The sequence below is a fragment of the Aricia agestis genome, chromosome 14, assembly GCF_905147365.1.
Source record: "Aricia agestis chromosome 14, ilAriAges1.1, whole genome shotgun sequence".
Lineage (NCBI taxonomy): Eukaryota > Metazoa > Arthropoda > Insecta > Lepidoptera > Lycaenidae > Aricia > Aricia agestis.
In genome coordinates, this window is record NC_056419.1 from 1,173,411 (window position 1) to 1,190,680 (window position 17,270).

Genomic DNA, 17,270 nt, shown 5'->3' on the forward strand with positions numbered 1-17,270 from the left:
TATAAATAAATATTTTTGTACGAGTATATATATTACTTATGCCTTATTTATTTATTCTGAAAGTATAACTTTAGAATTTGACCTAAGTACATAAGAATAAGTCATGTTAAAGGTATGTGCTTTCGACTTCTTTTAATTTAGTCCTTCCCAGTGCTTCTGCTTCGGCGATCGTGTCTGGCAACTTGGTTCCAAGCGTCTCTGGCTGAGTTAGAACTAGCAGACCAGATATAACACCCATTATAGCGAACATCATAGATGGAATTCCGTGCCAATAATTTGCCTGAAAATCGCAAGATAAAATTTAAAACGTGTCAAATCAAAGATATACTTACTAAAGCAAAGAGTAACGCATTAAAATCTAGTTATTACAAAAAAACTTACTAAAACCGGTGTTAGCGGTGCTACCATAGATCCTATTCTTGCAACCATCGACGAGAAACCAAGCAAGCTCTGTCTGAACTCTGTAGGGTACAGTTCCGATGTGTACAGGTAAAGAGAGTTCATCACTGCTGATATCATAAACTTGCCAAGAAGAAAAACAATTAATCGGAGACTGGTCAAATCTGAAAAATAAAAAAAAATACCTATAAAAAGGGTTAAAAATGATGGGAAAGATAAAAACTAAATATATGCTTACCGTTGGGTATAAAAATAAATGCCAAATTACATGCAGCAGAGAAAAGGAAACCCGCAGACAATGTCGCTCTTCTTCCAATCCTATCCAAAACCAAAACAGCGAAGAAGAATCCAGGAATTTCAATAGCACATGTCAGTATGTAGTTGAGGTACATTGTGTCAGATAGAGTGGTGGAATTAATAGAGAGACCGTAGAAGATTAAGGTTCCAGTAATCCAGCAGATAGGAGTAGTACAGACGCGTCTCAGCAAAACTGGTGATCGAATTATTGCGTTCACTACATTAGGTCTGTCCATCTATAAGAAACAGGGTTTTTTGGTACTTATATTAATTTTGCGATTAATTTATTTTAAATACTTACTTTAAGAATTTCACTATAATTTGTGACGTGGGAGAGCAATGCCTCGGCACGAATGGGCCGGCTCAACCGGAGAAATACCACGGGCTCACAGAAAACCAACGTGAAACTGCGCTTGCGCTGTTTCACGTCGGTTAACTCACTCGCCGAGCGAGTGAGTTTACCGGAGGCCCTATCCCCTACCCTTTTCCCTTCCCTACCCTCCCATATTTCCTTCCCTACCCTTCCCTATTCCCTTCCCTACCCTTCCCTATTACCCTATTCCCTCTTAAAAGGCCGGGAATGCACCTGCAGCTCTTCTGATGCTGCTAGTGTCCATGGGCGACGGAAGTTGCTTTCCATCAGGTGACCTGTTTGCTCGTTTGTCCCCTTTATTTCATAAAAAAAAGAATAAATAGTGCAACTACCTGTAGATTACTAGGTGTCGTAGGTGTCATTAAAGCTACCATACTTTTATCACTTATCTTGGTTTTATTGATTCTTGCAACATTAAGTAACACTTTTTTAGCCTCCTCATATTTCTGCCTCAAAAGCAGCCATCTTATACTCTCGGAAAGTATCCAATAATACGCTATAATGATGAAGCATGGTATGGAAAGGATCATGTTAAAGTGACGCCAGGGTTGGACGAGCCACGCGACTGTTCCCATCACGACCTGACCCACGGAGAACATCGAAATTATAGCTGATGATGTTAGAACTCGATACTTTGGACCTATGAGCTCAGTTACTGAAAACAAATAGAAAAGGATTTAATATACACCACCATACAATATATTAAGATGAATAGGATCAATTAGGCTAGTGTTAAAATATGATTACTTAATATATAAGCAGTACTAACTGCTCCTCCCCCAAAAGATGTCTGCAGAATCTGGGATGCCATATACATTGAAAAGTTTACTGAAAAAGCTTTTACTAGACCAAATATTGCCAAGTTACAGACACTTATAATTAGTGCAACTTTTCGTCCGAAGCGATCGGATATGTACCCAGTGACAGGCTGACTTATCAGAGATCCTGCACTGTTCAAAGTTCCAGCCAAAGCTCGAAGCCAATCTTGACACCCAAGGTCGAACTGAAACAATAAAATATAATAATTTACTACTTAAAACAGATAATATAGATAATATTATATCATACCTACCACTGTTATCAAAACTAAAACATGCGAAGAATTGATTGATTGATTTGATTGATATTAAAATCGATTCAGTAGCTTTTAATTATATTCATTACTATCCGTGGCCCGCATTAATCGATACCGCCGCAAAAGCTACGTCCCGCAATTTTTATACAGAATGTAACAAAAATAAGTAATAATACTATAGGGTGTGTACGTGTTCCTTGTAGAGAGTTCACTGTGAAAGTAGCAGCGCTGAAAGACGATTTTTTTTTCACTTGTGTATGGGCAAGGGCCCGAGCGTCACGAGTTTCCCCATGAAAAAGTGAAAAAAAAATTTGGTCTTTCAGCACTGCTACTTTTACAGTGAACTCTCTACAAGGAACATGTACACAACCTAAAGTATTATCACTTATTTTTGTTACACCCTGTATATGTGTATCTTCGAAAATATTCATTTAAATCATATGCTGTAAAGGGCCATATCTATATTAAATCAATAATGTATTTAAAGTATTTAATTGAATAACCCGTCGATCGTGGAAAAACGAGCAAGCGAGAACACAATAGAATTAATGCAAACGTAAATATGAAAAAGGGTAAAAAATTACCTCATACACGACTGAGTTGTCCCTTGCATAGACAAAGCCCTCACACGCGATGGTTTGTGATTGATCAAAATTATCAATAGGACAATATTCTATAGATCCATTTCCTAATGAAGGAAAACGTTCACAGCTTGCTAATACAGAATTGGATTCTGGTATCGCGTTTCTTATCCAGTCTGGCTCCATCGCCAACAGTTTCTCATTTTCGCCACATTCAGGTATTCGACATCTTGAACGAAAAATAATAAAAATAAGCATAATAACTATTTCATATGCCTATTTTGTAGAGAAAGACCACATTGCATTATTGTGTTTTGACTCGGGATATCACTACGCATCGTAAGCGGTGCGTTGACGATAACAAAATGTACTAGAATTAGTAAATAATATCGGCCGTGGCACAAAAGAATCGATTAAGGGAGCGACTAATCCAAAATTGACGATTTTATAATACACTAGCTGTCCCGGCAAACGTCGTTTTACCATAACATGATTTTCCCTGTTTTCCTGCTTTTCTCTTGAAATTTTTTCTGATTTTTTTCTATAGACCTCACGGAGCTCGAGACCTTTCCAATGAATGCAAAACCGTGGAAATCGGTTCGTGCGTTCTGGAGTTATAGCATCAGGAAGGAAAACCCGACTTATTTTTATATATTAGATTTTTATACTTGAAAATAGGTCCCGAATTGTTTCATTTGCTGCACATAGATACTAAATTCCATTCCAAGAATTTGATCTGAGCGAAAATACGATATCTTAAAATTTTCTCGATAGAAAATATGATTTTCACAAATTTTTCATAATATATTGCCATAACCGTGCATTAAACTAAGTTTATATTTTAAAACATTGTATAAAATTCTATCATTGAGATTAGATTGAGACACTGGCCTGGCGGATTTTTAAAATGTTCTATAGGTATTTATCTAGTTATTAAGAAAAAAGTAACTTGGCGATGATTCCGCGTCGTCCTTTTTCACCTGGCTTGTATGAAAGACGGGCGTGACTCGTGAGTGTGACACGACTAGAGAGAAGGACGATCTTTGATTTTCTGAGTTAGTCTCCTTCATCACAGAATTCGTTTCTTCTTCGTCAAGCCTTTGAATTTATATAGCATCTGACGATTAATCGCATCAATTTGTTATCTATCTTCTATCTTCTATCTATCTTCTATCTTCTATCTTATATATATAAAAGAAAGTCGTGTTTGTTACAACACTTATAACTCGAGAACGGCTGGACCAATTGCCATGGTTTTTGATTTGTTGGATTTGTTTACGTCCCGAATAGCAGAATACATCTTAAAAACAATGAAAACTCGATATGTGTAATGACTAATGATTAATGAATACTGCAATAGATGCTGATTTGTTTATTACATGTCAAACATTTGTTGTCCAATCCTGTCAAATAGTGTAACAACTATTTTTTTTTGGAGCTTATGGCCTGGTTGCTGAGACCTTTAGCCCGGCCGCACATTGTCCGAAATTTCTGATACGAAACATTTGAACGTCGGCCGGACCGCCACACATCACACTACGTCGGAAGCTGGCTGAACCGGCAAGACTAGACGATAAAGTACGTGACGTCATCTTGCAGGAGTCAAAGGGCGAAGAAGGTCATGACAAATTTACCGGCGAAAATTACCAGCAGAGTCACCGGGAATTTTTATAATTTTGTAATTCAGAAGACAAGACTTATTTTATTACTTATTGATTATGTTTATTTTTATGAAGCATTTTAAAAATAGGTTTTGATTGATTTGATTATTGCGCACATGTTGCCTCCCCCGGGAGTGTATTTATTTTTTGTAAAATGTCTACAAAGTTCAGGTACTGTTATATTTGTTTGTTTTAGACATTAATTTTCGAAAATTTTTTATTAACCGAAAATAATACCTAAGATTGTCATTATTGGTTCCGTCACCAGAGCCATTGTGCTCCCTGCTTTATGGCGAAACACTAGAATCACGACATTTTCCTTCGGTTTTCCTTCCTGGCGCTATAACTCCAGAACGCACGAACCGATTTCCACGGTTTTGCATTCGTTGGAAAGGTCTCGGGCTCCGTGAGGTCTATAGAAAAAAAATCAGAAAAACCTTCAAGAGAAAAGCAGGAAAATAGGAAAAATAATTTTATGGCAAAACAACGTTTGCCGGGACAGCTAGTATTATATAAAGTATCTAATAGAAAGATATAAAATCTATAAATATATCGATGTAGACAAAATGCGGAAGCAACTTTAAGAACTTTAAGAACTTTATCCAATAAGCCACATGATATTAAAATAAAACTTTAGTACCTTTACCTTTTTGTAAAGCTTACTTTGTGCTTAGAAATAAAAAAACGCCTCAATTCAATTAGTAGTTAATTAACTGTCGCATCAAATAGAGGCCTGATTTAAAATATCAGGGAAAAGGTTGTAAGTGAAAAGTGAACCTAAAGCTTACGTGGTAGAGCCATGCTTCGGCAAGAATGGGCCGGCTCGACCGGAGAAATACCACGGTCTCACAGAAAACCGGGGTGAAACAGCGCTTGCGCTTTTTGTAGCTTTTTTGTAGCGTTTCGCCGAGTGAGTGAGTTTACCGGAAGCCCAATTCCCTACCCTTCCCTTCCCTGCCCTTCCCTATTCCCTTCCTTACCTCCCCTACCCTGTAATCCTATTCCCCTTTTAAAAGGCCGGCAACGCACCTGCAGCTCTTCTGATGTTGCATGTGTCCATGAGTGACGGAAGTTGCTTTCCATCATATGACCCGTTTGCTCGTTATTATTTCTTTAAAAAAAAGCTTTAGTCATATTGTGTTTCAAAGCCCGATCAAACTTTTCAGTTCTGCTATGAATTAATTAATTCGATAGTCCATTATTTCACGTCCATCATTATCTCTGTCTTTATAAAGAAAAAGCAGAGCAGCGTGTTTACTCACCGGTGTGGGATCATTGCCGCAGAAAATATGTATTCGGTCACAAATGCTGCCATCATTATTGGTATTGCTGCTAATACTAAAGTCCTAAACTGGAACTGACCGAATTGGCCCAATTCATTTATTAACACATCATCTAAATCAAGCACCCTTTTTTCATTTGCTTTCCTATTGTCACCCATTTTTCCCACTATCTTTCTTTTATTTTACCACAAAATTATAGTATTGCATAATATTCTCTATTTTTTCTTCTCTTTGATTGTATGTTCCACTTTATTTAATCTACTAACACTGTGGCGACTTAGCGGTAAAAGAATAAAATTTTATCCTTTATTTGTTCACCGCTATCTAAGACTTTTGTGATAGTTTAATCCAAATCGTTCATATCACCAACTACTAAGCAATGTAATAAAAACTACTAGATATGAAATGCAATTAATTTTTCCCCCTCCCCCTCATTTTTTAGGGTTCCGTACCCAAAGGGACCTAGGAAAAAAGGGAACGGGACCCTATTACTGAGACTTCGATGTCTGTCCGTCTGTCTGTCTCCAGGTAGTAACTCAATAACCGCTATAGCTAGACTTCTGAAAGTTTCACAGATTGTGTATTTCTGTTGCCGCTATAACAACGAATACTAAAAACAAAATAAAATTAATATTTAAGGGGGACTCTAATACAACAAACGTTATTTTTTGGTACTTGGCCCATTATTATTTATACAAATTAAATAAAACGAAGTCTTATCATTAATTCTTTTAAATAGTAAATTTATGGGATTCCCATACAATACAATAGTAAATTATTTACATGTTATTTTATATCTACGAGTATTTATGTACAACAATAATTAAATAAAGGCGTTTTATATGTATTGTTAACAATTATAGCTCAAAAACGCGTACTGTAAGCACGTCATGCCTAGTACGTTCTGTCTTATACATTTTATTTACATTCAAGCTTTTATCTACATTTCCTCTACTTTCTTTTTTCCAAGCGCCTCTGCTTCTGCCATAGTGTCTGGCATTTTCGTGCCAAGTGTTTCTGGCTGCGTCAGAACGAGACCGCCAGAGAGGACCGCACTAACACCAAATAGAACCGATGGAAACGGTGTCCAATAGTCAGCCTGGAATAAAAAAATAAATATTAAAATATTTTTACTCCTGTGTTTTACCGTGTGTTAACTAATGCCTGGGTTACAAGGTGCGAGCTGACATGCGAGCAGGCCTAGTCAGTTACTGAGATGCAGCTACTTGCATCGTGTGACCGCATCATACGAGTAACTTTCATGTGAGAGTGGGTCAGTTGCTCGGGTGCGAGTTACTACAACATTTTTTGTTTTCACTCGCCACTCGCCTTCCCCCACCACAGATACAACTCGACTAGGCGATGTCACTGGGACATTACCTATATTACGTCAGCAGCGTGCATGGTGTGACCCAGGGAGGCGAGTCGAGCTGCTCCCATGCGAGTATACAGGTAACATTAGCTGCAGTGCTGTCACTTCAGTTGCTAGCACTGTGTAACCTATCTTTAAGCTGCGTGTAAATGAGGTAAGTCCTCTCTTATCATTAGTATTACTGAAGCTGCAATTCTAATTTTGTACGTTACAAATAAAACTGGATCTGTATTTGTTATAGCATAAATGAACTGTGTTATTGTATTATATTGTAACGTAAGTGTAATGTGTTATCTAATATATAAAATTCTCGTGTCACAGTGCTTGTGCGCCAACTCCTCCAAAACGGCTCAACCGATTTAAATTAAATTTTGTATGTACATTCGTAAGCTGAGAATAGTTTTTTATCTACTTTTTATATTGATACTAGAAATAATTTATATGGTAAAACAACGATTGCGGGGTAAGCTTTTTTTATTATATTTGAAACTTACTAAAACTGGAGTCAATGGTGCAGTGATAGAGCCTATCCTTCCAATCATAGAAGAAAAAGCAAGAAGAGTGTGTCTAAATTCAGTAGGGTAAAGTTCTGACGTAAACAAGTATAGAACCGTCATCACGATTGAGATAAAGAATTTTCCCAATAAAAATACAATCAGTCGAAGTGCTTCCAAATCTGAAAATAAGGAAAATAGAAGACTTTAAAAATGTAAGTATTACAATAGGTAGATATACAAAATTAAAATAATTGATAATTATAAAATAAATAATTGGTTAAAATTTTTATCACGCTATTACATAGTGGAAATGGATTACTTAATTTATAAAATAATTTTGTGAAAACAAGCGTTACGATAATTATTTGTTTCCTACTCGGCGTTTATTGATGAGCGGTTACGAGTATAACTATCTCAAGTTTTAAGTAAGAACAAAACAAGAATATAAACTTACCACTTGGAATAAATATAAAGGCGATGTTGCAGATAGCAGTGCAAAAGAAACATACAGATAACGTCTGTCTTCTACCAACTCTGTCCAATATGAACACTGCAGTGAAATTTCCAGGTATTTCAATGGCACAAGTCAATATAAAATTAAGGTACATAGAATCCGATAGGCTGGTGGAATTAATGGAAAGACCGTAGTAGACCAATGTTGATGTGATCCACCAGATCGGAGTCGTACACACTCTTCTAAGTAGAACAGGTGATTTTAAAACTCTTTTTATGAGTCCCGACTTGGAATGCTAAAAAAGGTAAAACACTCTTAAAAACTTTTTTAATGCAAAAAAATTTGAAAAGCCACCTCATTTTTTAACTATTTTAACTTTATTTTTTTAGCCTACGTAATAATAAAATTCTCGTGTCACAATGTTAGTTTCCGTACTCCGAAACGGCTTTACTGATTTTCACCAAATTTTATATGCATATTCAGTAGGTCTGAGAATCGGCTACTGGCTACTTTTTATATTAATAAGTGCATTTGTTGAATAAATAATAGTAAATTATTACAACTCGAGACTGACGGCGACCATTTTTGTGCGACGGGATAGCGATGGACGTTGCCATGGTGACATACTTATTTAGTCACTTCAATAAAATGATGTGGCCGAAATACTTTATATGGAAAAACAATGTTTGCCAGGACAGCTAGTATTATAATTTATATATATTATATTTACCTCTGTAACAGGTTCAGGTTTTGGATTCATCAACGCTTCAAGTGACTTATCTGAAATATGTGTTTTGTTAACTCTTGCTACATTCAGCAAAACCTTCTTCGCTTCGTCGAACTTTTGTTTCGATAGCAACCATCTCACGCTCTCGGATAAGATGAAGTAATAGCTGATGACAAGAAAGCATGGGATGAACAAGGCCATGATCATGTATCGCCATGGTTGAATCACCCATGCAACTATTCCGAGAACCACTAGACCTACAGAAAACATTGTAGAACTGATAGCGCTTACAAGTACTCTGTATTTTGGACCCACTAACTCAGCAGCTGAAAAAAAAGTTAAAGAATATAATAATCATCATAAGATAAATTAAAAATTCGAAAAAAAAAAGATTAGCCCAATGAACATTTTTCATTATTTTCTGAAAAGGACAAGCATCGTGATTGTCATAATATTTAGAAGAATTAATAACAATCACTACTTAGTTACAGGGACTGATAAGGTACTCAAGATTTACCCAGATACGCTTAACCTGATTAAAACATTAAGTATGTACATAATGTTTTAATGTTTTAAAACAGTAAATATTATTTACCACCTAGATGAAAAACTTACCAAAAATATAGGCACAGCTGTAAATTCCACCACCAAGAGCACTCTGTAGAACTTGAGTTACGAGGTACATGATATAGTTAACAGAATAAGCTCTCATTAGACCGAACAGAGCAACGTTGAAAATGCAAATTACCAAGGCGATTCTTCTGCCGAATTTATCAGATATAATGCCGATGATGGGCAAGACGAATAATGTGCCAACACTGCTTAAGGTACCAGCTAGTGCTCGTAGCCAGTCCTGGCATCCAAGGTTGAACTGAAAAGAATAATAAACATAGTTGCAAGTACTGCTGGATGTAAGTAAGGTATATTATTATATTATAGTAGCACCTAATTATTATGGAAACATTCGTCTACTATAACATTTTGTCTAAAATTTCAAATGCATGTTAAAAATTCTTGTAGACAATATCGAATTGGGTTCGTTTAAACTCTCCAGTTTTAAAATAAATTGTAAAAGCTAAATAAACTTACATCGTAAACAACAGAATTATCTCTTGCATACACAAACTCATCACAATCTACAGTTTGGCTCCTATCAAAGATGTTCGCTGGACAGTTTTCAAGTGTTCCGTTGACGTTTGCGATGGACACATATCTCAAGCAACTCGAAAATCCAGAGACGGTCGCAGGAACCGCGTTCAAAATCCATTCTGGTTCGTAATTGTGTAAATTATTATACTCCCCGCACTCTTGTATCTGACATCTGAAAAAACGTGAGAGGTTGAATAATAATTTGTTGTATCAAAAAACTAGCCGAAAGAACCATTTAACAAAACCGGATTTTAAAAATATCAAAGCAACTGCAGATTGCAAAATAATAGCGTTTGATACATTACAAAATATTAGCCGAGCGTTTGTCTAAAATATTGTTGGTTAAGAAATAGGAGAAGAAATTATCAAAAATGTTACCTGTGAGGAATAGCTGCAGCAGAGAAGATGTACTCGCTCATGAATCCAGACATTATAGTCGGTATTGACACTAATATTAAATTCCTGAGGGCAAATCTCCCGAATTGACCCAACTCGTTGACCAAAACATCATCCAAGTCAAGTCTTTCCATTTTGCTCTTGCTTTCCCCTTTCGTGATCTCCGTTGCGGCCTCCATTTTTAGCTGGAGTTGTTTTCTCGATCGAGGTATTAAATATAAACTATTGTCACATTTGTTTTAATCTTAGGATCAACCCAGATAATATCTTTTATCAATAGCTTCGGCTGTTTTAGTATAAAACACACTTAGATTCCTATTTTTTTTATTATCATCCTTTAACATTGGTCTGTTCTCTTCTACACCGATGATAATTATTTCACACTTAAACTATTTATCTTTTTAAGAATATTATAATATTTTAATAATTTCACACTGACACGTCTGTTATCACCTTAACTGAGCAATTTAATAACCTCCTCCTCCAACCTCCTCCAACCAGTCCTCCTACCAAGTACCGTATAGCTATTACTGACCGGTTTTCAAATTAAAACTCAAACTAGCCTTATAATGAGTAGTTATATTCTACGTACATGTTAGAACTACTTTCTATTTCTCTTTATGATGTAAGCAAAAGGATTACGGAAACGAAAATATAAAAATTAAAATGTAAAATTTTACTAAATTACTTTTTAGGAAGGATTCACAGGCCTCAGCTTATCCTGTGAATGATCAATAGTTATATTTTTTCCACTACACACATTTAATAATAATATCATTACCAACGCGCTCACCACTGAGCCACAGAGGTCGTCAAATACATGTTCATTGTTCATGGTACGTGAAACAATTAATATTTTTTACGATTGACGATAATATGCTATGTGACATCACTCTAAATCCAATATGGCTGACCATCCAAGATGGCGAAATAATTATGTAATAATATTAAGCTTTCATCATGCAAATTGTATAAGAATATTGAGGATTAAAACTTAATAGGTAAAAATAGAAATTTTTGTTCTTCTTTTTATACTATTTAAATAAAAGCTTTTTTTTTTCAAAAAGTTTTTTGTTTTAAATAATTTCAATGAGTAGACCGTATCATCAATATAAATCAATCATCGATCCAACGTCGATTGTCGAATAATAATATCTTTTTTAAGTAGTAGATTCAAGCCATTTCGGAAGTAAAATAAAACAACTACAAATAAAAGCACTTATAAATATATTTAAACATAACACACGAGATCCTAATCAAGTTCAGCTACTTTGTTTCGCTTTGGACTCTGGTCGTCCGAGGGCCTCTGCCTCCGCCAGGGTGTCAGGCATCTTGAGGCCCAGGGTCTCCGGCTGAGTTAGCACCAGGAGACCAGAGATCATGCCCATGATACCGAACATCATGGACGGTGTACCGTGCCAGTAGTCAGCCTGGAAGAAACAACATTCTTATGCTTTGGACGTTAAAATTTATAGGTCTTTATTCTGCGGATTGGAATGGCATTTACAATGCTTACAAATACTGCGACTTTCAATTAATATCGAGTAGTAATAATTGGAAATTTCTTGAAGCAACTATGTATGCTTGTCGGACGTTGTTCGTAGAGTCCACATCCTAAAGATGCTCCCGTGTTGGGGCGCGCGCGTCGAGGTTTGCAAGTTGCATGGTGGTGAGAGGCCTTGCATGAATTTGCTTATTGCTAACATTATTGCTTGTGTGGTGGTGGTGTTTGCACGTTCTTACATGCGAGTGTACGCATAGGCAGTGTGGGAAAGGAGGGAGATGCTGTAACTCATTTTATACGCATGCCTATGCATCACTCACCTCTACATTACACTGGACAGGCTAAGCCGTACAAAATGACAGCTATTTTTTGTGCCGATTTGCAGCGCCGCGGTGAGCGTATTGTGAACTAATTACAATCGCCATTTGCAAAATAGTAGTTCCAAGTACACTCACTACTGCTTTTACAGCAATCAGCGCCAACATGGCGATTTTCGAATAGGAACATTTTATTGACAGCGATCGCCTGTCCAGTGTATTATTAAAGAGGTCAGTGCTATGCATACAATCACTCATTTACTTACAGGTTGAGGTTTATTTCGCAGAATATTGCTAAAAATAATAATAAGCTATGAATTTCCGCGAAGTAACATAATAATATTATGTTTTCGAAACAGCGAAACTAAATTTAGAAGTTCCTTCTAAAGGAATGATTATTATTATTTCACGCAGATCTGAGATAATTTATGATGAGGCGCGACTTGATGATGATATATAGAAGAAAAAAACTGGAAATAATATATCAAAAAGCGTTCTTTTAAGCTTAAATGTGTTTATAGTAATAAAAATACAATACAACTACAATACCAAATCTTACCAGAACGGGTGTAAGAGGAGCAGTGATGGATCCAATTCGTCCGATCATAGAGGAGAAGGCGAGCAGGGTGTGTCTGTACTCTGTGGGGTACAGCTCGGAGGTGAAGAGATAGAGAGACGTGAACACGATAGAGATACCGAACTTGCCCAACAGGAACACGATCAGACGGAGGGTGGTGAGGTCTGAAAATAAAGGTAGTAGTTTTATGTTTTGTGAAAATGTGGATACTGCATTGGCTAATTTAAAAAACTTGAGATGTGTCAAGGGACACCCGGATGGAACGAAGTTGCTTTTTATGTGAGAGAGAGAAAGACATACAGGGAAACACGCGCACGCCGCACGGCTTACAACTATATAGCAAAAAGTGTCGTTACAACTTTTGGTCTTAATTTGTCACGTGTGGCACTCGGTGACTTCCGCGGTAAAGCTATTGCATACAATAGCATAGTCGCACGCACACAACAACTGTGCCGCAGTCTGCCGAACTGAAACGATGTTAGACCACGCACGGCTTTCAACGCCGTACCGCTGTGCCAGTCGGAGTGGGGGATGTTAGGTTTATTTTCGTTACGAAATTTCTTGATTCGGTCGCCGCACTCAAATCCCGCTACAAAAGCTATTGAATATTTTAATAATAATTAGTCCGCTTCTTCTCTGGTTACGGATTAGCGACGTTCGTTCCAAGGGGGGCCACGTCCTAATCTACGATGATCCTCCTCTTTGCCTACTTATTTAAAATTGAATAATTAATTTAAATCAAAAGAACGATTAAAAGGGCTTAGGTTTCGGATTGAACCCCTTTCAGGGGCTATGTTTTTCAAGTGTTTATGTTATATGTATTTGTGCAGGATATGATATTATTGGAATAGATATTTATAATATTTTATTGGGATATATTTTTGGAATCTCTTTTATTTTGAAAGTGACACTCGGTACTACAAAGTAGTAATTGTAACGAGTTCGTGAAATTGATTTTAAAAAAGTCGTAAGTAAGTAATAATATCTATGGACGCTTTTTTATAATAAGTATAGAAATATTAGTATTTAATCAGCGACCTTGTAAAACTTTGTAGCGGATTTAAAAAGTTTTTGCGCACAATAATAGTAGTATAATATTTTTTATCGGATTAAAACTGATTAAGTCCAGTTTACGCACGCTTTCCTCATAATGTTCGTGATAACTTATCAGACACATGCTAATTATTTGTTCGATAAAATCAGGAAATTACATAAGGTAAATAACAATATATTATCCATAATATTATAATACTATACAGAAAAAAAACTAAAGTCAAAAATTTTGAAGTAAATACCTCATCAAAAACTATTAAACCAATACAATAAATTATCTTACCATTAGGTATGAAGATGAATGCAATATTGCAAGCAGCACTGAATAAGTATCCACAAGACAGAGTAGCTTTTCTGCCTATCCTGTCCAAAACTAAGATAGCGGTGAAGAATCCAGGGATTTCGACGGCGCAGGTCAGAATAAAGTTGAGGTACATAGTGTCAGAAAGACTGGTGGAGTTGATGGATAGGCCATAGTAGACGAAAGTGGTAGTAATCCACCAAATAGGAGTAGTGCATACTCGTCTCAGAAGGATTGGTGAGCGGAAGATTGTTTTGACCAATCCAGGACCTTTGTCCTGAAATTAAACATACTCGTAAGCAAATTACTTTGAGAATTTAAAAAACGTGAAAATTTTAATCAAACATTTAAATATGATAAAATACGATTACATAGATGCGGTTGTAATCAAGGTGATATGGCAACAAATTCATCAAATCATATATGCACGATTAGAACTAAACTTTCGAAAATTGCTAAAAACTACTGACCTCAGGAGATTCAACATACGCAACTGGTGGTGGTGTGGTCAGTGCTGCAAGAGACTTCTCACTGATCGAGGTTCCATTAACTGTCGCAACTTTTTGTAAGATGGAGGTAGCTTCATCGTACTTCTGCTTCGATAGCAACCACCTGACACTCTCAGGGAGAATCCAGTAGTAGCTGATGACGAGGAAGCATGGGATGTGGAGGACCATGATCATGTAACGCCAGGGCTGGACCAACCAAGCCACACCTCCAAGTGTCATGAGACCGACTGCGAACATCGACGATGAGAGGGCACTGGCAAGCACACGATATTTGGGGCCGACCAGCTCAGCGGCTGAAAATAAAAAAAGGAACCTTTACAGTAGCTATAAAAGGTTAGTTTATTTATTGGTACTATTAGAGTTGGTACAAAAAAAATGCCTGCGCACCATATTTTTTAAATTTAAACAATCTAAATTGCCATATAATGAGTTATTAGACCACTTCAAACTTTTGAGCCTCAAATCCAGACGTACGCTTCTTGATATCATGATGCTACATGGTTTATGTAATAATAAATATGACTGCTCTGCCATCACCAATCAAATCTGCTACTCGGTGCTGAGAACAATTTATCAAAGAAAAGCGCGACAATTTCAGTTATTTTTCACTAAAACGTGCAAGACTAATGCTGGTCTCCGCATCCCCCTAGGGCCCTACGTCGTCTTGTAGATACGTACAATAAGTACTTTAATAATATTGATATTTTTGCCCTATCTGATAGTAAAAAATTTAAAAAACAAGCCATGGAAACTTTGATCAAAATAACGTCTGAATATGAACTCTAACTTATTTATTAAAAATTTTGTCTTATTTTGCATTGTGGTTTTAATTTTTATAATTAGTTACTTAATTATTTTTTTAAAAATTTTTATAATGTAGATTCTAATCCTCTGTTATACTCTTTTTAACTTTACATTGTAAAATATGTCCTTTGTATTAATTATTTTTAATAACTCTAATTTCTTTTCATTCTTTAATAATATGCTATTGCTGTTTTGTATCTAGTCTTACTGTCATATTATATTTTTATCCATTTTATACGCTGTATGTACTTTCCGTTTTTAATCTGTGAACAATGGTGTGGCCTGTGGGTTATGTGTTTACCACTTCTATTATGTAATTGTATTAACTAAGTTCTAACATGTAACTGTTTATTGTTCCTAATAAAGAAAATAAAAAATAAAAATTGTAAGTGGCTAAGAAATTAATTTATAATAATATAAGTAATATTATGTTTTTCGTTTGTTTTCTCAAAGTTTAAACTAACCCAAAGTACGTTGTAAGTACTATTTACTGTATGGTAAATATTCTCATATTTTAGGATTTTCCACTTACCTATAATGTAGGAAGAACTGAATGTACCAGCACCAAGAGTGGTTTGTAAGAGTTGAAGCACCATGTACATGGGGTAGTTGACGGAGAACGCTCGGATCAGACCAATAAGAGCCAAGTTGAAGACGCTGATCACAACAGCCACTCTTCTTCCGTAACGATCCGATACGAAACCAGTGATTGGAAGAACCAAGAGAGTTCCTACGCTGCTAAGCGTACCGGACAAAGCTCTCAGCCACTCTTGACAGCCGAGGTCAAACTGGAAAATAGTTTATTTGTAACGAGAGTTTTCTAAAATTTGATACAACCTACTTTTATACGTAAAAGTTATTTTGGATGTTTCTTTAAGACACCAGAAAATTCAAAAACTTTTTAGACACCGCACAATAACCATAACTGATTGTTATAATATAAATAATTTTTTGTATCAATATGCTCTGACTCTTACATCATAAACTACTGAATTATCCCTGGCGTAAACAAACTCTTCACAACCCATTCTGTCAGAGGAGAAGAGATCAGCGGGACAGAACATGGGGGTGCCATTAACTCCCGTGTTGCTGGATGTATATCTCTCACAACTCTCCATGTTACCATTGTTGTCAACTGGTATGGCTCCGAAAATCCAGTCAGGCTCAAACTCCATTAGCTTACTGTTCTCACCGCACTCTTGTATCCGGCATCTGAGAAATTATTTTAAAAATTAATACAAGCTCATTGTTGGGAATGAAATACAACTTTTAAAGCCCAAAGTAAAAATGCACTTAAATTGTGTTTTATTTGTCTTTGAAATGTATTTCCACCAAGAACGGACAGTACAATCAATAACATATACCCCAAAGAGTTGTTTAAACTGGGACCTAAACATTTGTGTTATGAGAAAGCATTGAAAAAGGGATACAATTACCTGTGAGGAATCGCAGCAGCAGAGAAGATATATTCGCTCATGAAAGCTGACATGATGATCGGTACGGAAACTAAAAGCATGTTCCTTATCTGAAACCTTCCGAATTGCCCCAACTCGTTAACCAGAACATCGTCCAAATCCAGGGGTTTTGCGAATGCGCTGGATTTTCTTCGCCTGGCCCGGCTGTCCTTTCGTTCTTCCGATGGCCCATCCATAGCACTTCCTCGCCTGCTGTCCGACATCCTGACCAAATTTTTGGTCAGTTGACCACCTACTCAACCGATCACCGTGTTAATGAATCCAATTATCAAATATTATAAAACCTTGCTGATTTACATGGTATCTAAATATGATAAAACAAAAAACAATGTTATCAATGACGGTCATCTTTTTATCGAATAATCATAAATAATCCTTAAGATACATATACGTAAGTAATACGTAATACAAAACTTTTAACAAGTTCAATAGCGTTTGTAACAAGTTTAGTAGTGTACGATCTTAG

The 17,270-nt window shown here is 36.2% G+C and overlaps 3 protein-coding genes across 3 annotated transcripts; all 3 read right to left on the bottom strand.

Annotated features, from left to right (window-relative positions):
* Positions 1-106: 106 nt before the first annotated feature.
* On the bottom strand, positions 107-1,920 carry LOC121733910 (solute carrier family 22 member 16-like; the record flags this gene model as incomplete). Its single annotated transcript, XM_042124311.1, has 5 exons — positions 107-280; positions 382-563; positions 638-932; positions 1,402-1,724; positions 1,839-1,920. Coding segments are annotated over 5 exons (1,056 nt in total), but the record flags the coding sequence as incomplete, so codon positions are not given.
* A 4,671-nt stretch (positions 1,921-6,591) lies between these two features.
* On the bottom strand, positions 6,592-10,550 carry LOC121733972 (organic cation transporter protein-like). The gene is made up of 7 exons (XM_042124382.1): positions 10,247-10,550; positions 9,809-10,040; positions 9,335-9,590; positions 8,723-9,045; positions 7,993-8,287; positions 7,536-7,717; positions 6,592-6,768 (listed from the first exon to the last, which is right to left on the bottom strand). Exons 1-7 carry the CDS (start codon positions 10,441-10,443, stop codon positions 6,610-6,612), a joined length of 1,644 nt encoding a protein of 547 aa, XP_041980316.1. The 5' UTR covers positions 10,444-10,550; the 3' UTR covers positions 6,592-6,609.
* A 965-nt stretch (positions 10,551-11,515) lies between these two features.
* LOC121733969 (organic cation transporter protein-like) lies at positions 11,516-17,041 on the bottom strand. Its single transcript, XM_042124378.1, has 7 exons — positions 16,766-17,041; positions 16,307-16,541; positions 15,862-16,117; positions 14,487-14,818; positions 13,999-14,293; positions 12,645-12,826; positions 11,516-11,694 (listed from the first exon to the last, which is right to left on the bottom strand). The coding sequence occupies exons 1-7, from the start codon at positions 17,005-17,007 to the stop codon at positions 11,527-11,529; spliced, it is 1,710 nt and encodes a 569-aa protein (XP_041980312.1). The 5' UTR covers positions 17,008-17,041; the 3' UTR covers positions 11,516-11,526.
* Between the last annotated feature and the right edge of the window lie 229 nt (positions 17,042-17,270).